This window comes from Cajanus cajan, chromosome 3 (genome assembly GCF_000230855.2).
Source record: "Cajanus cajan strain Asha chromosome 3, NIPB_CcT2T_4, whole genome shotgun sequence".
NCBI classification, from domain to species: Eukaryota; Viridiplantae; Streptophyta; class Magnoliopsida; order Fabales; family Fabaceae; genus Cajanus; species Cajanus cajan.
Window position 1 is genome coordinate 10663980 of NC_138519.1, and position 27156 is coordinate 10691135.

Consider the following 27156-nt stretch of genomic DNA (forward strand, 5'->3'; position numbering starts at 1 on the left):
GCGCGATTGCGTGGTAGCACTAGAGGTGCGCCGCAGTGGGATCACCTCCTCTAGCGAGTTGGTACAACGACGTGGAGGCCGCGGTTTGGGACCTCACGATGTCGTGGGGTTCAAGGGTGGGGGACACGAGTGCCACCTCAGGGGTGGTGTTTTTGTTGGGGGGGCTTTGGCATCATGGTAGATGCTGGGGTTTGTGAGGTTGGGGATGGTGACAGAAAGCGGTTGGGCGGCGCGTGAAGTTGTTTCATGCGCGTAGAGGGCTAGGAGGACAGCCTCGAAGCCAACCTGGGGCTTCCGGTTGGCGACACGAGAGAGGTAGACGCCGTCGATAACGAGGAGGATGATTTGGTAATGCATGATGGAAACCATTAATTTACGTCGGACATGGTGGATCTGACGTAAATTTACGTCTCCTGCATTGACGGCGGACTTATTTACGAGGTAAAAATCCGAAAATAACCGACGTAAAATACCTCTTTTGTACTAGTAAATAATAAATTGAAATCAAATTAATAACATATAAATAAGAGATGTGAATTCAAGATGTCGAGATATAAACTTTAAATAATAATATGGTTAATTAAAGTTAAGTTCACTAACACACACTACTACTTTCTTAATTATACTCCTTAAATTAGGGACCGTACACAAGTTTTGTATATTTAGGTTGGCACCAACCAACAAATAAGTATTGTGACTTGATAGAATATGTAACAACTAGGATTCGTATACACTAATTTAATATATTCAGCTTGGCACCAATGAATAAATAATGTGACTTAATAGAATACGTAACAACATCTGTGATGCCTTACCTTGACCATAACGAAGGAAGGACTCACGATTTTTGGTTGACAATGTCAAATGAAAATTTCTTGTGCGTTGACTATCTAGAAGATTCTTTGTCTTCTTGTAGATAGGAATTTGCACTAATAAAGACTAGATCACTTGTTAATTGACTCTTTCAGATTTTTTACCGTGTTAAGTCAAGAGATTCTCTTCGTTGGTGTAAAAAAAAAAAAAGAAAGAAATTCTCTTCGATTAGCATTGGATGGGTGCTAGTGCAAAGTAAAATATCCAAAGACTTTATTAAATGGAGTTAGTTTATTTTAAATATATTATATTTTTATTATCTTATAATTTTTTTAATTCTTTAAGATAATGATATTTGTAGGTTGTCATCCAATTAAGTTAGTGATTATTGATTATAAAAAATAACAATATGATGTAATTGAGAATATGAAGAAAATGAATAAATTTAACTTTGTTTCTCTTTTTATTTATTATTTTCTTTATAAAATTAGACTTTTTTTAGTATAGTCTCTCTTTTAGTAGCTAAACATCTTAAGAATAGGAAATTAAAAGAAATTACAAAATAATAAAATGTAATATGTTTAAAATAAACTAATTCTATTCAATAAAATTTTTGGACTATTTTACTTTGGGCTAATACCCATTCTATCATATAGTTTTGGTTCACTATCATATAGTTTTGGTTCACTATCATATATATAGTTTTGGTTTGGTTTCAACCATTGTTGTTAACATGAAAGGGAAAATGCAAAGTAAAAGAAATGCTACACGAGGGAATTTATTATTTTACATAATTTTCATTATTATATGATTATAGAAAAGAATCATGCCGTTTACATCAAGTAACTATAAATCAAATCGTAATCCTTATAAATGTAGGAAATTTAAATCAAAAGAGGATTTCTATATTCACAATTCTGTTAAACTTCTGAGAAATATAATCTCTATTATTTGACGGGTGAATACTCTATAATCATAATCATGAACAAAAAAGTATATTAATATTTGTTAAGAATCATTTGTTTAATTTTTAAAAATTTTTTTTTTTAATAAAATAAGTAATGTTTTTTAGTGATTGTGTACTTTTTTTAATAAGCATTTTTGTTTTTCAAAATAACTTTTTATCTATTTCTTTAAAAAATAATTTTTTAAAATATCTTTTTAGTTTTAAAAAATTCGTCTTTTGTTTTAGCGAAAATGATTTTAGATATTTATAATGCAATAACTAATAATTAAGTATCTATAGAAAGAAATGTTCGCATTTAATATGTAATTGTACTTCAAATAATTTTTTTAAAAATAATTGTTAATATTATGGGAAATAAATAAAATAATAATTATTATTATTATCATAATTTTTGGTGGTGATGATAGTAATGACAATGATGGATGAAGAAGAGGATAATCTACTTAATATAATTGATATACATGAGTGATAATAGTGATTAAGAGTCATATTATATATGAATAATTAAAATATATTTTAAAATTATCATCAATTCATAAATATTTTCATATATAATTAAAAATTATTAATTTTATAGTAATTTACTTATAAGTCATACCTATGATTTATGTGATACTCTTTTGCTTCAAAATATTTTTCATGAATATTATTAAGGAAATATATTCCTTTTCAATTTAAAAGAATTTTTGCATGTAAGTAAAAGGATTCACATATCAAATGCCTATGTACAAAACTCCAATTACATTAAATAGAAATTAAATAATAGTAAGGTCACAAATAAAATATGTTTAGGCATTATAATTCTCCAAAGGAAACCCAAAACTGAATAGAACATTTTTAAGATAAAGCTCAAAGAAAATGTAATTTAATTCACTAGCCCCAATGTTACAATAATAAGAGTAATCCCATCAAACATAAATTGAAGCTTAAGCTTCATTTCTTGCAGGCTTAAACTCATCTACCTGATCAACTTCTACATATAGCGTTCAACCCAAACAAGAAAAAACAAAAAAAAAACACGAAAAGTGAGAATATGTCTCACACATCTATAAGCACATATGAAGAATAAGGATAGTATCTATGCACAACATGCAACATCATTCATGTCAACTCAAAAATCAATAAATCATTCTCATTTAATACACCAAAATTAATTTCCAACAACATTCCTTAAGGACTCGTGCAAACTCATGCTCTAAATTCTATATACATGTGGTACCAATCTCCAAAATCACCAAAGGCGCTCCGATTACAAGGTAGCCTTGGAACACATGGACCGAATCACCACTCTTTAGATGACACTCTCATTCCATTCTTAACTAGGAGAAAATCTATCAAGATCTAGTTGGGATATCACAATGGCGCATGGTCACCTCCCATACTCATTAGATGATCCCCACTAAAACAACCCAAGGTCAAGGTAGAAGACCATAAAGATTCTTCTATATAGATTTAATACCACCTCTAAATGAAAGTATGCGTGAATGCATGAACTCCAAACAACTTCACTAATCACAAACAACAATGACACACATGCTTAGGCCAACAACATCACTTGGCCAGACCTTTCTATCTAGACTTCTCCACAAGACCAAGCTTGCTAGGATTTCACCACTATCAAGCCTCTGCCTAGACTTCTTCAAATCATCAACATCTCTTAACATGCATGTTAAACATTGCACACTAGGTTCTCAAGTCAAACAACAACACATCTTATCCCATACATCTGACAATGTTTTCTATCACATACATTACACACAAGCATCTCATATCACACATAAAGTTTTCATCCTTTAAGCACGACCATGGTTCACTCGGTCTAGCACATGCATGCTTCCCTAAAATACGATCATGGTGCCTTTTAAATAGACTTGCGTAAGAGTGCTTCACTTTAACACAATCGTGCTTATCAATTCATAGTTGTGAAATCGCTTCAGACTTGACTTTTTCAAACACGATTCTCACATTTTCTTTATGTATTTTGCATCACAACATAAAAATACTCAAGGTTACTCAATACACAATATAATTACTCCAAAATAAAATCTTCATACATCAATAATTTCATAATCAAACAAATCACACCAAGTATCCAAATCATGCATAGAACCCTAGTCCCCAATTTATTCACCATACATAACATATCTAATGACATTATTCCAAGGGGCCAAGTTCTAAAGGAGTCAAGAGGAGTAGACTAGGCTTAAAGGAAGAAGGTCCAAACTCTTATTAAACTTTGGGTTGCTTTTGATAGTTTACTTTCTCTTCGTTGACAATGTTTTTCCTTGTAAATATTCTCTTAATTTTGACCTTGTATGTTTAAGTCAAATAGTAAAGAAATTTATTTTCTTGCAAATTTTATTTTTAGGGGTGTAAATAGTATTTTAGGGGGTGTAACTAGAAAATGAGACATAAGCATATTGAGCTTGAATTAGCCCATGAGAGCACCATGGACATGTGGTCTATGTAAGTGGACATCCACATGGTGGACAAGATGCTCACATGATCAATTCAAACTCTAACAAGTTACATGTGTCACACCTAATCATACTTTTGACACCTTGCCATATGGCAATACCCCATTAGTTCTTCTAGATCTAAGATATTAACATGATTAACACTTTCCTTGTCTTTCCATGAGGCAAGCTTCTATTAGCTCCTCTAGATCTAAGATAGTGACATTTTTAGGAGGGAAATACAACTTTGAAATTGTAACTAAAGTTAGTAGTCTTGAGTACAAGTTAACCTAACCTAGGTTACATTTAAACTTGGTTAGTCTAACTAGCACCACAAGCTACCAAACTCTCTTTCTCTCTCCCTCATTGTATTCGAGCATTTTTTATGCAATTGAAAAATAAACTTGAGTTTTTCTTTTCCAAAAGTCTTAGTTCTCTCTTGGAGAAATTCTCTCTTATGAACTTTTATCAAGGAATTTTTCCTTGTAGCAAGTTCTTCACCACTCTTGCTTATCTTCCTTGAATTGGTGCACCTCAACCTTTTCCTTCTCCATCATTTTACACTTTTTTTCAAGCTTTGGAATCCATGAAAGAAGATTGAGAGCACATAAAAACTAGTTGAAGAGAATCAACAATCATCTTCAAACTAATTTCATCAAATATCACCATTCAATCATCACGATTAATAAATTTCATCATCATCCACAAACAAACAAAACAATAATTTCATAACGATACTCAAATCATCAAATGCATACCAAAATAACTGCTTGGAGGCTTAAGGGTTGCTTCACCACCATATGCCTCATATGTGCCCACACAGTGAAACAATTTGATTCCCGCTCTTACCTTAGATGACAATCTCCAATGTGCATTGACGATCTTTGTCATTCTAAGGCTACTCCATTTGCTCCCCGGGGTTCTCCTTTAGGTTTTTTTCTATCATTTTACAAATTAGTCATGGTCATAAGATACATGTACATCCAACCATTGATATTAAATTAGAATTCATTTTATCCTGTTGGACAATTTTGTTTGGTGCAACTGTTGATGGAGTTGTCTCCCATAAATTGGACACAATCATGGTAGAGGTATATAGCTGATAAGTTCCTCAGATGGTGCAATTCAAGGCATAAACACACTCTTTTGTCATCTTCGTAGCCTCTACACACAGAGGTTCTTCTCTAGGTTTTCCTTTGTAAACACTCTTATAGTTTAAAAATTGATGCAAAATATGACCTAACCTTTTTTGTCTCCCTTTTTAAAAAGACTTTGAGTTAGGCTCAAGAGTCAAAATCCAAAAGCTTTTCTCAAACCCACGACTTATCTATATTTTATTTTATTTATTAAAACACCTTTATTTACACTATAAGTCTGATTAAATAAATAAATTAAATTTATATTATAAATATTATTAAGACAATTTATTTTTGAAAAATAGGATGTTATGATTTATAAATAATTAGTAAAGTAAATATCTTTACCCTACTACTATATAAAAATTAGTTAAACTCTAAAAAAGTTACGTAATTCCCTTTTAGTTTTTTTTAAAGTCATCTTCTATATATTAAACACGAACATTTTCTAGAGTGTTTTTAAAGTCTTTTTTTCAAAAAAAAATTATTTGTAGGTATTTCTTTTGAATTTTTTTATCTAATTTTATTTATCATAGTGATTTATGAATTAAATTTTAATATTTGAAAATAAATTAATAAATAAAAATAATCTTACACTATAATATAAATTATTTCTTATAAATCTAAAATATAATTTATATACTTAAAAATATATATTTTATACAAATAATTTATATATTCAAACATAATACTTATATATATATAATTTATTATAAATTTTAATTATATATAATAAATATTTAGTTTGTAGATTACATTAGAGTAAAATATTAGCTACAATCTTAACTATTTATAAAAGGTTTTGATGTTTAATATTTCTTGGTCTTACTCTCCTATAACTTAATATGATCCACTTCTCTTGTGTATATAATTAGTTAGTTACTGGAAGATATTGTGAAAAGTGTTTAATGATTCTTAATCTGTCAACTAACCACTAAAAAAAGTGCTTGCTAAGGTGCAAAGTTTGCCAAATGGTCTATTCATGGAAAAGTATAAGGAAGCTCACAACACCAAAAATGATTTTTTGTGGCAATTTTTATGTTATTTAGCGACCATACAAATGGCCATTAATATCTTTACCGACAATTAGATTATGACTAGTGTATTTGGGGTCGGTAAAATTATTAGTGACATTTAAAGTGAGTGTTGGTAAAGACCTTTTAAATGGCCAGAAAAAAAAATGTGTAATTTGTAGCGGTTATTTTGGCATTTTCTGGCGGTTAAAAACTGTCACATATCGGATGACTGGGTCAATCACTTTGTGGCGGTTTAAAACTGCCACAAAAAGCATTTTAATGTGTTACTTGTTTTACAGTTTTTGACGGTTTAAAACCACCACAAAATTGCATTTTTTTTCTTATTTACATTTTCTAACAGTTTTAAATTGCCAAAAAAATGATTTTTTTTACTTTCTAAACCGTCAACTAATGCACTTTATTCTACATAATATCAATGCTTTTTTATTATTTTAAAAAATAGATTTAAAATTAATTTAAAAACACATTCATATTATAAATTTAGAAATAATAATCCATATATTTTAGGTATTTATCAAATTATTGTTTAAAATTATCACTAATTATATCCCTGAAATAATATTTATCTTTAATATAATTGTTAAGAGAAAACCTTTAACATAGAGTACGTGAGGTCAATAATTTTAATTCCCTCAACAAACTTTCTATCACATGAAGTTGTTGTTCCTTACCTTTTCTTCTTCAATAGATTTCAAGTGACCATCAGAATCAACATATTGAGTACAAGTTCCTAAAACAATCTCCACAGATCCTTTCCAATGTATATGTATTGCAGAGTCCGTCTGCCAAGCAAGTTACATTCATTATTTTTGTGATTATCATATGAAAGATGATGCAAACCATCCAATTGATATGTTTCAATATTAGAAAAGTAAAACTAATCTACTTCTGTAAATTAAATAAGTTAAAAATGAGAGTTAAAATTGAAAGTGCATGGGATGAATATTTATGTATCATAATGGCTATAAGATTCAGTAAACAAGCCATGCGTTGAAAACATTTGTATCAAATAATTACCAGTTTTTCACAGTAACATCGCCTCGCTTTTTCTCAGAATTGAAGGAGAAGACATGGAGAATCGTTGAATTTGATCTAACAAGTTCAAAATTCATCCCCAATTGCCACCAGGACTCAACAGATTAGTTCACCTTCAAAATCATTACCAGTCTAAAGCAAAGCAGGAAAATGGGAGAAAAAAGTAAGGGTACCTTCACTGCCCAAGAAAGAATTGCCGTCTTTGTAGGAGATCCTGACACCTCCACCTCTCCTCCACCAACCTACCAAAGCAATTATTGCATGCACAGAATGTAATGATAAATAGATATTGATACCATGGTTCAAAAATTAATCAAATAAGAACCACAGAAGCAATGCCAGTTAAAACTTAATTTAAAAAAACAAGAGCAGGTTAGTAAAGAACCATCAATCAACTTGTATGTCAATAGTCATTACCATTCACAAGAAGACCAGTGCCATCTCAAAGTAGTGGAAACAAATCAATAAATCACTTAGCTCATATTATGATATGCTAGCCAATGCTGTATTTAACATTTATCATCACTTAGCTTATGTTGACTTCCATAAACTAGGAAAAGCAAATGCCACGTAACTAAATATAAGAAAGCTATTTAAACAACATTAACAAATTCAATTGATAACATATTAGTGGTCTAGAACATTTAACAATGTGAACCTGTTTTAGTTGCTCAAACCAAACCGCAAGATTGCAATCAGTAGCCCGCAATAGAAAGATGACTTTTCTCTTTAGAATCTGCATATGCAATGCAGCAGCCATAAGTAACGGAAATTCATGTCTCATAGATTTGACAAGATCTACTACAAAGTGATAACTGTGAATGAAGAACTACACTACATTAGAAATTTTAGGCACTTAACATAGCAACAGAGCATGATCAACATGAGTCCAACAACTCCCCTTCCCAAACCAAATTTTCCAAAATTTCCAAACATAACTATTTTGTATTTAAAAGATTAACACAAAAAGCATAATGAAATCGAAATTTCATTTTGTAACAGAAAGAGATGGAGATAGAGAAAGAGTTTGAAATGGAAATAAAAGAAATGAATCATACAAAACAAACCCTAAAATTGAAATTGAAGACAAAATCACAAGAGATATTACCATATGAGGATCCAATAAGAGAATGAGTTGACGCAACCATTGAAGCTATGAGCAAGAGATAGAAGAAGCCATGGCTGAAGCTTGAAACCGCGCGAGAGTGAGAGTGAGAGTGAGATGAGACAGTGAGAAGTGATGCGTGCAAAGAAAAACTGAAGACTGTGCGAGAGTGACAGTGAGAGTGGGTGTGAGGAATTTTGTAAAAAAAATAAAGTCAAAATAAAAATTTAACATTAATTGCCACTATAAATAAAATTTTATCGGTTAATTTTTATTGGCCACTAAAAACTTGAGCTAATGATGATATGCAGGCAATTGTCTTATTGCCACTAAATAATTACCGTTAATGATACTTTTTGTTGTAGTGACTATTTTCCTTTTATATATTTTATTTAAACTATTAAAAATTACTAATAAGCTCTTTTCAATTATTTGAATAAAAAAATTGTAACACCCCAGTTTTCAAAAAGGTTATTGTTATTATTATTATTATATGATATTTGATCATAATTATTTTAATAATTATATAGAAATATTGTTTTGTACGTTTTAAATAATTATTATTTTGGACAATTATTTTGTACATATTAAATAAGTATTTTTATTACTATTTTTAAATAAATATTTATATGTTTTAAGAGAAGGTTGATTTTATATGATATTTTGTTATTGAAATTTATTATTATATTTTGGGTCAGAAATATATTATTATTATAGAGGAAAAATATTTTATAATATACATGTATTTATTTTATTTAATTATTTTGAGGAGAAAGAGAAGTGGGTTAGAAGAGAAGGAAAATGGGTTGGGTTGACCCAGCCCAATAGATTAATTTTAAGAAAGGAATCAGGTAGTGTTAACCCTATCTGCCTCATTTGCATTCTGAGGGGTTAGGAAAAAAAAAAGAGAGGAGAAACAAAGAGCTCTAAGGAAGAGTACTCAGGAACGATCTTAGATCACACCAAGACCATCCGTCTTCTGCTCATCCAGGTAAGGGGGGGAGTGAGAAACCTCGCTCTGGGTGTGAGATTGTATGCTGGGTAGTGGGATTGGCCCCCAATCCTGTGTTTGTTGTATTTTTGTATGCTCATGTATGAGGGATTTCTCTCAATTGTATCTGTTTTGCTTATTATTTTTCTTATATGCAATTAATTGTATGATTTGAGATCTCTATGGGTTCTTATGGGAAACCCTATGAGAAACAGGCAAAATATGAATATTTTCTGTTTTGCTATCTGATTTCTCTATTGTATTCCTTGTTGAATGTAATGTGTAAGTATGTGATTAATTTTGAGAATAAATATGTTTTGATATGATTTAGAGTGCTCTGTGGGTTTCTACGGGAAACCCTATGAGAAAACATGCAAAATATAAATGTTTTCTGTTTTGCTTTTTGAATGTTCTGTTACGTTCCTTGTGTGATGTATAATGTAAATATGTATTTAATTTTATAAATAAACGAGTTTTGATATAAATTAAAGTGCTCTGTGGAGACTTTGTGAATATGATGAGATAATATGAAATGTGATGACGAAATGTGATGATGTGAAATGACCATGGGAAATGATAATGTGATATGAGAATGCATAGAGTCGTGATTGACATGCATCATTTGCATAAGTGTTTTAAGGGTACGATATGGAATACACCGCCAGAGAAGGCCCCCTAGTGTAAAAGCTTTGGGGATTAGTCATTGGGGATAGCTCGGTTTGGAAGTCCCAGTCTCGCCCATTGTGTGCATGGGATGTATCTTGCGCGACTTAGCTATCCTGACGAGACTCTGGTAGTATATCCTTCTAGTGAGAGTGCCCAGAGGGTGTAACCCGGCATGTACTCCTAGACTACTCTTCGTGTATTGCTAGCGGCAATATGCCATGTGATGTTTTACTGGCGCCACATGCATGATAATATGTAGTCCGTGTCCATGCATATGCATTCTTAATGTTATATGATAAAGTGATGGTTTATGTCTTGGATGAGTGTGATGTTATTATTAATTTATCTATGTTATACTTGTTTTTGTTTGTGTTTGGCTATTTGGCATATATTTCTACATTGTGAGTCAGAGTGAGATGTTTCTCACTCCCTTTTCTCTTGTGTTGTTTTCTCTAACTGTCATACAGGTTATTATCAGCATGAGGCTGATGATGTTGGTGATGAAACTTAGGCTTCTATGTTAGGATTTGCTCTGATAGGACATGTGACATCGGGGCTTAAATAGGATTAGATTGGAATGTTATTTTTATTAAATCATTTTGAAAAAAATTCAATTTCATTTCCTTGTAATTTCTCTACATGTTATTTGGATTAAGTTTATGAATGTGAACTCTTTACCCTTATGTTGTTGGAGATTTGATCGTCTTATGTTGAAGAATTGTATTTTATTTTATTTATTTTATACAATTACTATATATGTATGTTGGGGTAGAGGGTGTCACAAAAACAATTCTGATTCATCATTATTTTTTGCATTGTTGTTGTGTATTACTTTTTATATCACATGTGGAAATAATTCATTACCAATTCACATTGTATTTGTACTACAACATCTTTCAAATTTAACAACATTTAATTTTTTTTACTAAATTAAGAAAAATGTTACCAATCATAATTAGCAACACTTTTACAAATATAGTATAAAGCGTATTTTGCTAAAAGGTTTTAGCAACAATTTAAAATACTAATTGTAACATTTTATAAATGATAAAATCTGACATCTTTTACAATATTTTAGCATATCACTTATAACATTTTATAAATGTTGTCAATTGACACCTTTTGCCACATTTAACAAATGTTACAAATTTATGTTTTAAACATCTAAATCATGACAACTTTGGATCCATTGCTTCCTTATTAACTTCCAACAATGAATTGAAAACTTACTATATTGTAACACTTGCAAGCATGAACTTATGCATTTAATGAATTAAAATAAAGATAAACTTCTTATATAAACCTTTTTTTGTCCATCATGGTATCATTCAAAAGACAACACTAATTTGTCAAGTTTGCAATAACATGGAATTTCTTCTTTATCAGAGATAAAACCAAAATCATTTAAGTGTAACTATTGCATTCTTTTTATGAACTCTCATTATTTTTTTTTGAGTTGTGAAACTTTTGTATCAAACAGTAAGATGTCTTCAATATACACAATCTAAATTGTCACAATCACCACCAGTTTCACTCTAAAACCTGTAACATAAACAAAATAAAGGTATAAAAAATTTAGAACAAAACTATAGATACTTTAAATATGGTGATATAGCTAAACCAATCTCATATCTCATTTCTATCCTCACTAGATCCTAGGACATTCCATTCCAAAAAAGGAAATAAAAATAGAACAAGATACTAACCTGAATGATTTTTGCAAGATTTTCCTTATTCTGAAAGTTTAAAGAAAAAGACAAGAATGAAATAAAAGAGAATAAATTTCTTTATAAGTCAAAATAATATAACAAAATGAAACCACCAAGATGAAACTCTTTGGAGGAAAGGGCTATGATTGAGCTACTTGTTGGAGACAAGCTTGTTGTGGCCATGCAAATATCAATCTAGACAAAAATCAGAAGGTTATGCTTCACTCTATAAATTTTTGCATATATTCAATAACCAAGTTTAACTCTATAGGCAAGTATCTCACCAAGTTTAACTCTTACAATAAGCTTATAGTAGGTCTTAAAAAACATTCTCCTAAAGTCAATAAGCTTTTGCAATAATAAAACATATCTATCAAAAGAATCACATATAGGGGTCAAGTCAGCAAAGATATTTGTCTCTATAGATTTCAATGTTCAGAATACTCATTTTGATCAACTAGATGAGCAGTTTCCTTCTCAATAAATTATATCGCATACTAATAATCCTTGTTCCTATACTTATAAGAATCCTCACAACTAAAGCTTAGCGTTTTTTACAACTATACAAGGATCATTATTGGTACAACAAATTTAATTGTTGTTTCTTATATTAATACTACTTTTTCTATTAGCATAATGCTTAACTGAGGCTAATTTTCCATTCTAAAATAGTAAAAGTATCCTGGAACTAAGTGATGGAAATGGAATTGTCGATGTAATTAGCAAATGATTGGTGTTCATGTATAAAAATGCAATTTTACGATTCAATGATATGTATAGGCTTCTTTTCTCTAGATATTTCACATGTATTTTTTACTCATGTTGTAAATCTAAAATTGTTTCTTATTTTGTTCCTTCTTGCTTTTAGATTTGGCCTACTTCATGTGCAACTCACTTAGACATATTACTTATTAATATAAAGTATAAGCAATAGTAACTTAAAATAAGATGGATGGTTGATTACTTGTATATGTAAATTTTCCAGCGAGACACATAAACTTCAATGAAACTATGCTTCTACACCATCTAATTATGACATGTTACGCTTAACTATAAAATCTGAAATATCAAGCACATACCATCAAATTTCAAGGATATTACCTCTGAATCATTGAATCTAATGATATCAACAACACTAACTAAACCCTGTAAGAGGAAATGTTCCCTTTTTCTTTTTGCATCTTGGATGCTTTGATGTCTCATTCTCAGCTTTAGAAGGATCGAAGATTGAATCACAAAAGATTCAATTAAAGCATTCAAACAAAGATTAGATTAATGAAAATGTCTAGAAAAATTAAAAATTGTGAAACTTTCTTAAATGTTTTGATAACTAGGTCACAATACGAGTGTGTGGCTTCTGATCATGAAGAATAAGAGAGTAGAACGAGAGATGAAAAGAACAATCACAGAACTGGAATGTATTTCCATTGCTATTGACTAAAAGAACAATCATCGAAATGGAATGTGGCCATAGTTATCCCTTGATAAGATAATTAAGTTCAAAATGAGGAGCTCTGTACTCTTTTTTCTCTTTTGGTGTAGAAATGCAGTATATAACATTTTAACCAAGTTTTTTTTTAAGAATAAGAAAATAGATTTTAAGTAAAAATAATAATAATTATTTAGAATTAGTAATTAAGCAAATAATAGTAAAGTCTATTATTAAAAATGTTTAAAATGCTGGATAGTAATATTTAGTGTTAGAAAGTCAAGAGGAAATATATAATTTAAATAAAACAGTAACATTTATGATTAAAAATGTTACTAAAGAATATAGTTCAAATTAATGGGTAAAATTTATTGTTAAAAATGTTACAAAAATGTATAATTAAGAAAATTAGTAACATTTTCTTACATGTTGGCCGATAAATGTTAGTAAATATGGTATATGTAGTAGTGGTATTCCTGTAATTAATAATATAAATTATAAATTTAATTAATATAATATTTTATAAATTTATTTAACATAATTCTTAATAATAATGCAGTAAAATAATCAACTATAATAGTTAAATAATTAGATTAACTTTAGTATAAATTATAAATTTAATACAATAGATTATAAATTCACTTAACATAATTCTTAATTATAGTACAACAAAATAATTAGTTATAGTAGTGTTGAAGTTTCATATGGTAAGTATTTTTAAAAAAAATAATTTTCATTCAAAGAAATTATGAGTAGAATAATCCATTTTTATATTTTTTCTTGTTGTGCTTTCGTTGAATTCCATGTTGTAATTTTGTATTATGACATTAATGTGATATGAATTGATATTACTATATGAACATATGAATAGAGTCTATTTGTCATGTATTATATGCATAAATGTTTTTTTTAAAAGGTATGCCATGGAATACACTGTCAAGAAGGTCTCCTATGTAAAAGTTTGGGAACTAACCTTGGGAATAGCTTGATTTGGAAGTCTCAATCTTGCCTTCATGAGCATGGGATGTATTTTACGTGGTTTAATATCCTGACTAGACCTTGGTAATATATTCTTTTAGTGAGAGTGTATAGAAGGTGTAACTTAACATGTACTCCTAGATTACTCTAGTGTGTTGCTAATGACAATGCACAAATGTGATATTTTTATTAGCACCTCATGCATGATAACATATAGTCTATGCCCATTACATATGCATTATAATCTTATTTGTTGTTGTTTATTATGTTATGAATAAATTAAGTATGATGATGATGTGTAACTATGTATGCTATATCATATTGTAGGAGTTGTTTGTGTTTGACTAGCTGATTTGCATTCTTGCACCGTGAACTAGAGTGAGATGTTTCTCACTTCCTTTTCTGTTGTGTTGTCTTGTGATTTTTGCAGGTAATCATTAACATGGTGTTATGGATATCGGTGATGAATGTTGAGTTAACTTTCATAGGACATGTGACATTAGAGATTAGTTATGACTAGTTAGGATTTGATTTATGTTATTTAAATTGAGTAATTTATTTTATTTCCTTTGTAATTTGTTATTTCTGCTAAGTCTAGTTTATGTTAAAATGTGATCTTGTTTACTTGTGTGAATTTTAAGTTCATTTAATATATCAAGGTTATTAAGTTTATATTATAATGTGTTATGGAATACATGGGAAAGGGTGTCACTCACAACGTATCTCCTCATAAACATCATGAATTCAAAATATAGATTCATTCACATACACAATGTAATGGACCTGACTACAATATGTTCATGCTTGTGGCACCATTAACACTACAAGAAAAATGCAAATTGGAAAATTTATATTTTCAGATGAAAAATTTTCGTCAGAAATTTTCGACGGAAGATTCCGTTAGAAATTTTCAAAGGATTTTGGTTTCCGTCAGAAAATTTAAGACCTTGTTTGAACTCTTCGGGAACCCGATGATCGCTTTTTTTGAAATTTATAAACATTATTTTTAATATTATAAAATAAATAAATTTTAATTTTATTTTATAAAATAAATAAATATATATATATATATATATATATATATATATATATATATATATATATTATTGAGGAGGGTTCAAACGACACTGGTGTAACTTTTACTAATTAAGTATTACACCGCTCAATAACTTTATATTAAATGTAAATTTTGAAAATCCAACCGTTAGATTGAAAGTTCATATCTCTTAGATCATATATATATATATATATATATATATATATATATATATATATATCAAATTTTATATTAATTTAAGATGATTTGATACTTCATTCTCATAAAACAAAATTGATGTAATATATACATTTCAAAATATACTAAAATATGAACACTTTGATTACCTTCAAGTTGTTGTTCAGTTTTAACAAAATTTGACATATATGATCTAAGAGATATGAACTTTCAATCTAACAGTTAGATTTTCAAAATTCACATTTAATATAAAATTATTAAGCGGTATAACACTTAATAAAAGTTACACCAATATCGTTTGAACCCTCATATATATATATATATATATATATATATATATATATATGCGTGTGTGAAATGAATGAATGAAAGTAGATGTTTTTCCTTATTCTCTCTCTAAATCATTATTGTTGTAGCTAGACTAAGATTCCGAATTCTGTTAACACGAAGTGGACCATACATGACCCGCATAATTAGACCTAGCTCCACGGATGGCGGGTACGTCTCCACAATCACAAGCCACATCCTCATTGAATCTTCACATCAATGAGAATAAAGGATAATGATAAGAAATTTGAATCTCCAGTAGATTGCTCTCATAATATTTTAGAGCAAATTTTTTTAAAATTATTTTTTTAAAAGAGAAAAAAATTAAAATCAATTATTTCATGATAAAATTAATTTAGCATAAATTAATTTGTATAAAATTTTTCTTATTAACCTTCAAAAATCTTATTTTTAAATTATGTATAAAATGACTTTAACTTTTTTAAAAAACTATTATTACTACTATTTTCTAAAAGTACTTATTGAAAAAGTTTATCCAAATATGTTCCTTGAAAGCCTAAACCACACATGCAATCCATAAATTTAGGGTTTAAGTTGTTTATATAGATTTGCATAATTTCATTCTCTATGATATATTCCTTTGCAAACTCTATAATTTGAGTGTGAATGTATTCATGTATACATACACATGGATGTAAACTTATCAATGAGCGAGAATTAATAAAGACATAAAATCCCTTCATGATTGCTATCAAATTATAATGACAAGAAATTAGAATCTCACGTAGATTGCTCTCTTAAACAACTGTACACTCCATCAAGGCAAGATTTAAGTCGTATAGATTTGCATAATTTCATTTTCTACTATATTCTTAGTGCATAATTCGAGTTAGTGTCTTTATGTACGGATGTAAACGATAATCATTTTAGAATATGTAAAAATATCTAATCTCTGAACGAAGGCCATGGATATCTTACATAATTACAATAATATTTGGCTAGACTTGTTTACGGTGGAATTAGTTCATGAATTCTTTTTATTCGAACTAGAACAAAAAGTGTTTCAATTTAGGTATTTGACGCTTTATGAAAAACAAGAGATGGAGTAGAAAGATTCAATAATTACTCGTTTCCAAATATTCGTCAATGATTAACAAACAATAATGTTCATGCATATAAATCCTCAAATAAACCGAATGAACGATAAATATATTTGCAATACAAATCATGGTTCACTTCACATAACATTCAGGAGTTACAATATTAAAGTTCTATAACTACGTGATTAAAAGAAGAAAAGAAAACTACACTAATCCTAATCCTAAAAAGAGAAAAGAAATGTGGCCAAGAAATGATCATACCCATAAGCAATTCCATGCACGAAAGTCATATGCGCAGGCAGTGAGTGCTTGAGAGTTTCAAGTATGGTGTTTCCGACCCCCGTGAAGGTATATAACTCTCGTATTTATAGAGCCAATCAAGAGCGGTTAATTTTGTGCATGTTTGTCATTGGAAGATAACCGTTATCCACTATGCTTATTACGTGGCTTTAAGACGTAACTTCTCGTAACCGTTCATCCCACGTTTCAACTTTCTCGATTCGATCCTTAATAACCACCTTGGTGTGCCTTAACTGTCAGGAACCTCCAATAACTACCCTACACTTTTTCGAGTCACTCTCGAGTATGCATGTTTAAAATTTCTGATGTTCCTCCTTGGTAGGTGTTGTATCAGTCAATTCTTTCGAGTGGCAAACTATCTTTTGAGTAGCCCTAACAAATGCCCCCCTAGGAATTCAGTTTCGATGAACATACTGGGTGAAAAAGAACTGAATTCCTATCAAGATTTTTTTCGATGCTTTCTCGAATGTTTGCTAATTGGTGACTTGTATTCCTTCGATCAAAACCTACTTCTAGTGATTCATTTAATGCAGTGACCGTTTGATGTGACATTGATTACCCTGACGGCGCGTGCTTGCATTTTTCCCCAAATCTTATCAATGTAAAATGTTTTTTGGCGGCGGCCGTTTTCATCATTTGTCTTAAAATTTGAATTAATTCATAGGCCCATTTCACTTTAGGCCCGTTAAAACTCTTTTTACCCTAAGGTGAAAACCACTTTCACCACTTTCTTCCTTCGCGCCTAAGTCTCCTTGCCTTCTCTTTTTGCTCTGTTTCTTGGTTCTCTTCTCCGGCAATCTTGCACTCCTCCATTCCTTCATTCACAAGTTCTTTGCCTTTGTTTGTCATGGCCTCTTCTGCTGCGTCAACTTCTGCCATTGCCTCTGTTTTGTCTCCCACATTGGCGGCTGCTTCGTCTACACAACCAATGCTACAGTCTGCACCGTGAAGGATGGTGATGATACTTTCGTCCCTACCCCAAGCATGGAGGAAGCGAGCATAAAGATTTTCCAGTCACAGGTACTTCTCCCTTTCACCCTTGCAGATGGCACAACGCATGCTTTTTTAGGTCCGTTTATGGGTCAAAATAAGAAAAAATTTGGCAATACATTGTTACCTGAAGAATCCTCTACATATACCCTTCATTCACTCTTCACAAATAGACCTATCCTTGTTCGGAGATACCACTAAGATTCTTAGGGCTTTTCCCCCCACCAAGGATAGGCATTCACAATGGCTGGCACGTGTAGAAGGTGCAATGAAACCTATGTGGGTGGAAACTAGTATTTTCGAATTCATCCAACTTGCTAAATTTGATCTACAACTTTTCGACCCCCAAATGCTTCTTTCTGCCATCTTTTTCTAGAATAGAGAGACTCGAGCTTTCGAGTTCCCATGTGGTTTTGTATGTTCGACTCTGTTAGATATTGCTGCGATTACTGGCTTGGCCCCTATAGGAGATAGGTTCTATCCTGATGCCTTCGAAGAGGAGATTTCGATCAAAGAAACTTCCATATCTTGGGACAAGAAGACTTATCTGGCCTTCATCAATGCCCATATGGGAACACTGGGTACCCTTGTTTTGACTTCCGAACATATTGCATTTTTAATGTACTAGTTGTCTGCTTGCGTCTTCTGTACTCCCTCTCTCCAGGTTCCAAAATACTATTATGTCTTAGCTCAAGCCTTGCATTTGAAAAAGAAAATTTGCTTGAGCAAACTCGTATTAGCTTCCCTATACACCTGTCTCGATGAAGCTTCGGAAAACCATTTCCAAGAATCTGGCCCTTGCAATCACTCTGAACCGTTATGGCTACTACAATTATGGCTTAATGCGATTTTGGAGAAGAAGCTCTCACTTACTTCGTCTTTCGCTCTAGTGTGTGAACTCGAAGGAGCCCGTTTGACCACGCTTACTCCTCGAAAGCGTTCAATTGACAACTTCGCAAAATATATTGACGCGATTCTCAGTTTCAGTGAGTTTAGCGAGGACTTAGCCTCTTTCATACGTACTACCCTTATAGGTCCTCCTTGGCTTCGACAAAATAACCAAGTTGGGAATATGGCTCTGGATTCTATTGAAATGTGGTTCGGGTTCTTATCCTGGGATGTGATAATATCTGGTATGCGACAAAAAGATGTTAGGATTTACCCCTACCAACCTCAACTTTTTTCGCGACAATTCAGGCTTTGTTAGATGAAACCTCTTCCCCTTCGACGAAAAGAAAGTATAGATGCAAATATCTGTGTCGAGAAAGGGAATTATGAGGAAGTTTTGGATTTTATTCTGCGCCCTGAGAAACAACTTAACCTCACACCTTGTTCTTTTTCTCCTTCTTTCTTAGTCTCTAAATGTTTTCTTCGTTGGTGGTGTGAGTACTATGTTGACAAAATTCTCGACTTTGATGAGTTTTTGAAGAAGCTGATTAATTCTCCCCTTTCTTCGCAGGGTCCAAAACAATAAGGTACTTACAAGAACCAAACTATTATTTATCAATTCGAGCAATTTTTTAAAGTTTGCTATCGACCTGATAACATTAGTCGAACCATCTTTGATGCGTCTGTCTCTTTATCGAAAATGGTACAAAGGAACATCCGCTCGAAAAAGGTGATTAATCCTCGAGGAAAAACTGATTTTGAAAATTTTTGTCCTAAAAATATTCCTTCTCTTCCAAATGCTCGTTTTGGTTTAGTTAAACATTTATCTCGCCCCCCTTAGGTGAAGACACTTGACCCGTTTTACCTTGAGCGCAAAGAGATTCCTGTAAAGGATCGAGTTACCTATGCGCGATGTTCCATGTACGATTTTCCTCGAAGGAGATGGTGGCCAATGTGTTTGGTCGATAATACTAATCCTCCTCCTGGTAAATGTCTTTATCTAAAAACAAAATTGTCGAATTTCATTTTATACTTATCTCATCTTTTGTCTCTGTTATGTAGTTTCTATTCCTCAACGTGTTCCTCAACATGTTGAAGAAACTCCCAACTGGGAAAGTGATGAGGATGATAATAAGGGGTCTTCATTGAAGACTCGAAAAAGAAAGACTGCTTCTGACAAGGTTTTCCTATGCTCTAAGGTACAACTCTTTCGATCTACCCTTTCAATCAAATTTTTGGATTTACTTCACATTACCTTCTCTGATTCTTCTCCTATTTTCAGAGTCTCGAACCTCAAAAAAACAAAAGGCCGATTCAGCAAGTGCTAAGACTGTGAGTAATTCATATTTGCCCTTACATTCTCTCTCTCTATTTGTAGGTCTCGACCACAAGAAAATTTTTTATTCTATTTTCAGGTTTCGACTACGAAAAAGCCAGATAAAGGGAAAGGGAAGTTAGTGATTCCTCTCCCCAAGAAGACTCAAAAACCTCCCGTCGAGAAACTTCTTAAGGATGCTATGAAATCTATCCCCAAGGTATTTCAACTTTCAAACTCGATTTCTAGTTTAACTTCTCGCTTTTATATTGCTTCGATTTTCTAAATTTCTTCTTTATCTACAGGATGTCGAGATAATCCAACTCAATTCTTCTCGGGAAATGTCTATGGATATTCCCCCTCTTACTGGGGCGTCTCAGCAGGTTCGGTTTTCTTCAACCCTCACTTTTCTATACTTTTTACTTTTTCCTTATTCTAACTTCATCATTTTTTGCAGTTGGCCACTCCCCAATTGAACATTGTCGAGATGGCCTCGATGATGGCCTCGATAGAGATTCCTCCTCAAAGTGATGAGGGGAAGGTCCCTTCATTGGAACCTTTGGTGAACACCACAAAAACTCCTCGCCATTCCTCCTAAGATGAAGCTCCTTCTTTCGAGCTAAAACCTCCAATTAGTCTGAATCGAGGTATATCTCTTTTACTTTCTATTGATTGTCATAAAGTGCTATGTCTTTCTTAGTTACTCCTTTTTCCTTATACAGATTCAACTGAGTCTCCAAAGCCCTTTACTCCTTCTCCTTCGACCCAAGGTGGTCTCGAATCTTCGACACCAGCACTTGCTTCGATCCCTTCAACTGATTTGGACTTAATCAGTTTTTTCAATGAAGAGGATGAAGAAGTCAACAACATTTTCGACGTTCTTGACAATTGGACAAGTGGTCCTTCTACCTCGGAAAAGGCTCCTGAACAAGTTTCTGAGTCAACTCCTGCTTTCCAACTTCTGCTTGAATCTTTCAGGTCGAAGGCCTACGTAGAGGACCTCGATCAGGCATTCCTCATTCCAGAATTTAAGATCGAGGTCGAGCAGATGGTGGAGGATTTGTTGGCTTACTCGGACCTTCCTCCTAAGATTCACCTCGAGCTCCAAGAATTTATCAAGCCATTTACCCTCGCTTGGGATCTTTGATCTAAATGGTCTTCTGCATTTCAAGAAGTGGCCCACATTGAAGTCGAGAGCGAGGGAGATCGTGCCAGACTCGAACATCTTTCACAGGAATTGCTTTCTATCATAAAGTCTACTGAGGAGATGATTCCTGCTCTGAAGAAATTACAACAGGAGGAAGCGGATGTCGAGAAATCAATTGAGGCCCTGCAACATGAGCTGAATAACCTTCACTCCAAACAAACTGCTCTGAAAACTCAAAGTCAAGAGGTTATTCAGCGTCAGAAGAGCCTCAAAGAAGAGGGAAAGGTGATTTCTTCAAGACTTGCAAAGACCCTTGAGCAGAAGAAACACCTGGAGACCCAGTGCACTTCTCGAAAGAAGAGCTTGGACAAAGCCTATCAAGCTTATCAAAGTTTTAAATCCAAGTTTTGTAATATTTAATTAAATTCTCAAACCCTGATTTAATTTTTTTTTTTAGGTTTATGTTGGATGTATGCTTTAATATTCTGACCTTTTATGAAAACATTTCAAGTATTTCCCATTAATCACTTTACTTGCTGCATTCGAATTTATTTCTTTAATCACGTATGCGTTTTTCGAGTATACTTGTTCGATTATAAAGGGACCTTCCCAATTATAAGACCACTTTCTTAAGTGTCGAGATTTTTGATCAATGGGAAGAATCACTTTCAACACTAAGTCTCCAACTCGAAAATCGCGCACTTTGACTCTTTTATTGTATGTTTTCTCGATTCTTTCCTTTTGTTGAACAAGATTTTGTAATGCTATCAACCTTTCTTCCTCTAAAGATACTAACTCGTCATACATTAGATTCCAATAATCCTCGATAGGCAAGTCATTCTGTTTTTGTATATGAATTGATTGTAAATTAATATCTATAGGAAGAATAGCCTCATGCTCATATACCAGTTTGTATGGGGTAGTTTTTGTGGCATCTCTTGGTAAATTTCTATAAGCCCACAATACTTGGACAAGTGTTTCGTGCCAATTTCGAGGTCTGCTCGAGATATGTTTCTTAATTAAACTAATAACTATTTTATTAGCAGCTTCTACTTGTCCATTTACTTGTGCATAATACGGTGTCGAAGTCATGAACTTAATTCCCCTCGATTGAGCATATTGAGCAACTTTTCGCCCTGTAAAAACTGTGCCTTGATCAGTGGTAAGTTTTTGAGGAATCCCAAACCTTGTTATAATATGATCTTCGACAAAATCAATTATGTCTTTTTGCTCGACTTCCTTCAAAGGAATTGCCTCAACCCATTTTGTTAAATAATCTATAGCAACTAATATATATTTATGATTTTTCGAGGAGGGTGGATGAATTTGCCCTATTATATCAATTGCCCAACCTCGAAATGGCCAAGGTTTAATAATCGAATGTAATTCACTTGCTAGTACCCTTTGTATTGGTTCATGTCTTTGACATTCCTTGCAGCTCTTTGCGAATTCAATGCAATCTTTAATCATGGTTGGCCAATAGAAACCTTTTCTCGACAAGGTCCACTTTATCTTTTCACTTGCTTGATGTGCTCCACAGATACCTTCATGTACTTCTACCATAACTATGTAACTTTCATGACTCCCGAGGCATTTGAACAGAATCCCATCGAAACCACTTTTATATAATTCATTATTTAGCAAGACATAATTGAGGGCTTGGAGTTTGATTTTTCTTTCGACTTTCAAATTTGGATTTTGCAAGTACTCGACCAATTCCTTCCTCCAATCTTGCTGGCTCGATGAGCAGCTCGAGTCTTGAATTCGATTAGTTTTTCATTCAAACACTTATATTCCCGAGTTAGTTGTTTAATGACGAGTTGTGAATCTCCTCGAATTACCACACTCCTAGCACCTAACTCTTTAAGGATCTCGAGTCCAGTAATGAGCGCTTGATATTCAGTTTCATTATTCGAGTATCCTTTGTTCATTTTTAATGACAATTTAGTTGGAATTCCTTCGGGGGAAATGATTAACAAACCTATCCCAGTGCCTAGTTCATGTTTCGAGCCATCGAAAAATAATTCCCAAGGTTTGGTGGTTAAGCAATTGATTTCTTCAGTTATTTTTTAATGATCCGCGAGAAAATCCGCAATTACTTGTCCCTTTGTGGATTTTAAAGGATCGAAAGTTAATGAATATTCAGTTAATGCAAGTTCCCATTTGCCAATTCGAGAATGTAAGGTTTACTCAACATGTACTTAATAACATTACTTCGACAAAATACTACAACATCATAGGGTCTAAGATAATACTTCAACTTTGTACAAGCAACATAAAGACTTAAACATAATTTCTCTAAAGGAGTATATCTATTCTCAACTCCTACTAACATTCGACTTAAGTAATAAATGACTCTTTCGATGCCATTGTCATCATCTTGCGCCAGCATGCCCGCAATAATCGAATCGTTAGCTGAAATGTACAACTTCAATTGTTTTCCTTTATAGGGTGGTGCAATCACTGGAGGATGAGCCAAATAAGCTTTGATTTCATCGAACGCTGTCTGGTGCTCTTCTTCCCATCAAAATTCCTCCTCCTTTTTCAGACGCAATAGAGGAGAAAACACTTTAGTTTTGCCAAATAAATTCGATATGAATCTTCTAAGAAAGTTTACTTTACCTAGAGAGATTGAAGTTCTTTCTTGTTCGATGGAGGTGTAGTTTCCATGATAACTTTAGTCTTGTTTTTATCCACTTCGATCCCTTTCTGGTGTATGACAAATCCCAGAAAATCTCCTGCTGTAACACCAAAAGCACATTTTAGTGGATTCATTTTTAGACCATGTTTCCTCATTCTCTCGAAAGATAATTTTAAATGGCATAAGTGTTCCTCTTTTTGTTTTGACCCAACAATTATATCGTCAATATACACTTGTAAAAACTTACCAATTAAATCATGGAATATTAAATTCATTGCCCTCTGATATGTGGCACCTGCATTCTTCAATCCAAATGGCATCATCACCTATTCATAAACGCCTAAAGCACCTGGACATCGAAAGGCAGTTTTCGATACATCATTAGCTGCAATATAAATTTGGTTATATCCAGAATAACCATCGAGTAAACTCATAATTTCGTTACCTGCAACAACATCTATCATAGTCTCAGCAATAGGCATAGGATACTCATCCTTGGGTGTAGCTGTGTTGAGATCTCGAAAATCAATGCATACCTTGAGTTTTCCATTCTTTTTTATGACGGGCACAATGTTCGATATCCATTCAGCATTTCTCGAGGTCCTGATGAACTTGGCTTTCAATAACCTCTAAATTTCTTCTTTTATCTTTTCAATTACCTCAGGAGCAAACCTTCGAGGACTTTGCTTAACTGGTTTCTTTCCCGGAATCATAGGTAATCTATTCTCTACTAATCCTCGATCCAATCCCAGGATTTCATCATAATCCCATGCAAAGTAGTCTTTATATTCGTGCAACACTCGAATTAATTCCCCCCTCATCTTTCCTTGCAAGAGTTTGCTAATATAAGTAACCTTCTTATTTTCGACAGTACCCAAATTGATTTCTTCGAGTGGGTCTTGAGATTCTAACTTGTGTTCTTCATTGGTTGCCCTTTCGAATCCCAATGATGAATCGTCAAAAATACAATCTAACTTTAGTTCTGACTCTTGCTTTTTGTCTGCTTTCAAAGTCTCGACCTCTTGGTCCATTCTATCATTTTCTATTTTTTGTTTTTCTTTTTCTTTCTCGACCTCTTGGTCCATTTGATCTTTCTTCGTTATTTGTTTTTCTTTCTCTTTCTCGACCTCTTGGTCCATTCGATCTTTCTTTGTTTTTTGTTTTTCTTTTTCTTTGGCCAAAGTGGCCATATTACTTTCACCATCTCTAGATTTCTTTGACTCTTCTTTGTCTTTACATTCTTCGGCCATGTTGGCCGTTCAATCGGCCATGTTGGCCGACATTCGAGCTAAAAAGCTCGAATAAGGATCCTGATCCTTCATTCTTCCTCTTGAGCCGATTCTTTCTCGGCTCGAATAACAAAACCTATTTTTACGTCCTAGAAAAATATTTTCCTGACACCTTCTTCTTCATCCATGATACTAGCATTATGAGCATCGAAAGGCTTAGTCTTTGCAAACGCAGTCAACTGTTGATCTGCAAAATACATGCCCACTTCGTACTCCTTCTAGTCAGCATCAAGTACTTCCAAACCTTCATCATCATTCCAAAAAAAGATCTTCTGGTGAACAGTCGAGGGAACAACTCCTACTCCATGAATCCATTCACGCCCCAATAAGACATTGAAATTCGCCTTCGATGGAGTTACTATGAACATAGTAGTTCTTTTCACACTTCCGATCTGTACATCGAGCAAAATCATGCCCTCGGGTTGTGATGACTTCCTTGCATAATCTGAGATACGTATGTTATGGGGCTTTAAATCAGCCAAGGTCTTTCCAAATCTTTTCAGCATGGTCCTGGGAAGTATGTTTATCGCTGCTCCTCCATCAACCAAAACCTTGTTAACCTCATTCCCCTCAATCATCAAAGTTAACAACAAAGGCTTAAGATGAGCCTTCATATCTTCAGTAGGGGAGTCGAACACAGCTGAGTTAAACTTGGGAATGACCCTCAAAATTTGATTGACCCACACAATTTTTGACTCATAGTTAGGATCTTCGAAAAAATCCTCTCGATGAATATCCTCCTGCTCGTTCACAGATTCCATGGCCCCAGCATACTCAAAAGGCAAGATTGACACTATTCCGCAAATGTCTTCCAAAGAGTCATCGAAACCACTCTCGAAACAATCAGTTATCAGATCTTCATCATCCTCCATGAACTTATGAGACGACTCACACTTTTGTGGCACTGGGATCGAAAAACAGTTTCCTCTGAAACCTTCAAATGTAGCCTTCCTCATCCTCTGCTGTCTCCTCTACTGGGTCTTAGTCAAATTGTTAAAAGGTTGTCAAAAACCTCGTCCAAAGCCTCCAGACATGCTCGAGAACATCCCAGGAACCCTAGAGGTATTCGAGAATTCTCCAGGAACTCCTTCGAATGTAGGCCCAGCATAATTCATGACTTTTTTTCCTCGCCCCATTCCAACCATGTGCCTTGGTGGAGCATTCCACTTTCCCACTGGGACATTAGCATTTGGCACAAAAGTATTGCCAAACCTCGATGAATTATGCATCTCCATCTTTTCCATTGGAGCATTATATTGAGGCATATGTACCTGCCTCATTGTCAAACCAGTGTTCGACCCAGTATTAGGTTTACCTTTTTCTCGAAGTTTCTCAGCTTTATAGCTTTTCATGACCTCTGACTCTTTGAAAGCCTTAGCAGCAGCTCTGTCGAATACAACACTGCATCGAGGACACAACATGACTTCTCTCTCAGCATCCTTTTTCTTGGATAGGAATTCGACCAGACTATCTCCCTCTTTTGGATAGATTGGCTCTTCTTCTTTAGCAAAGTCATCCATCAACTCCTCGAGTTTTTCATCAGAAATAGGCTCAATATTCTCATCATATTTGATGCTAACTTCGACCATATTAATTCCCATCGAGACTGGCTCCATATATCCCGTATGAGCTGCAAATGGGT

The 27156-nt window shown here is 33.0% G+C and overlaps 1 protein-coding gene across 6 annotated transcripts; it reads right to left on the reverse strand.

Moving 5' to 3' along the window:
* Positions 1–1756: 1756 nt before the first annotated feature.
* Positions 1757–9908, reverse strand: LOC109813623 (calcium-transporting ATPase 9, plasma membrane-type). 6 transcript variants are annotated; one of them, XR_014432165.1, is made up of 6 exons: positions 8553–9898; positions 8103–8180; positions 7618–7686; positions 7081–7191; positions 5086–5175; positions 1757–2753 (listed from the first exon to the last, which is right to left on the reverse strand). XR_014432165.1 is itself a non-coding variant. In XM_083070369.1 (5 exons), the coding sequence occupies exons 1-5, from the start codon at positions 8553–8555 to the stop codon at positions 2739–2741; spliced, it is 276 nt and encodes a 91-aa protein (XP_082926495.1). In that variant the 5' UTR covers positions 8556–9908; the 3' UTR covers positions 1757–2738. The 6 variants fall into 6 exon arrangements, 3 of the variants coding, with proteins under 3 accessions (XP_082926495.1, XP_082926496.1, XP_082926494.1); XR_014432164.1 differs by having other exon boundaries at positions 4995–5175; positions 8553–9897; XR_002241020.3 differs by adding an exon at positions 7427–7501 and having other exon boundaries at positions 1757–5175; positions 8553–8778.
* Positions 9909–27156: the final 17248 nt, after the last annotated feature.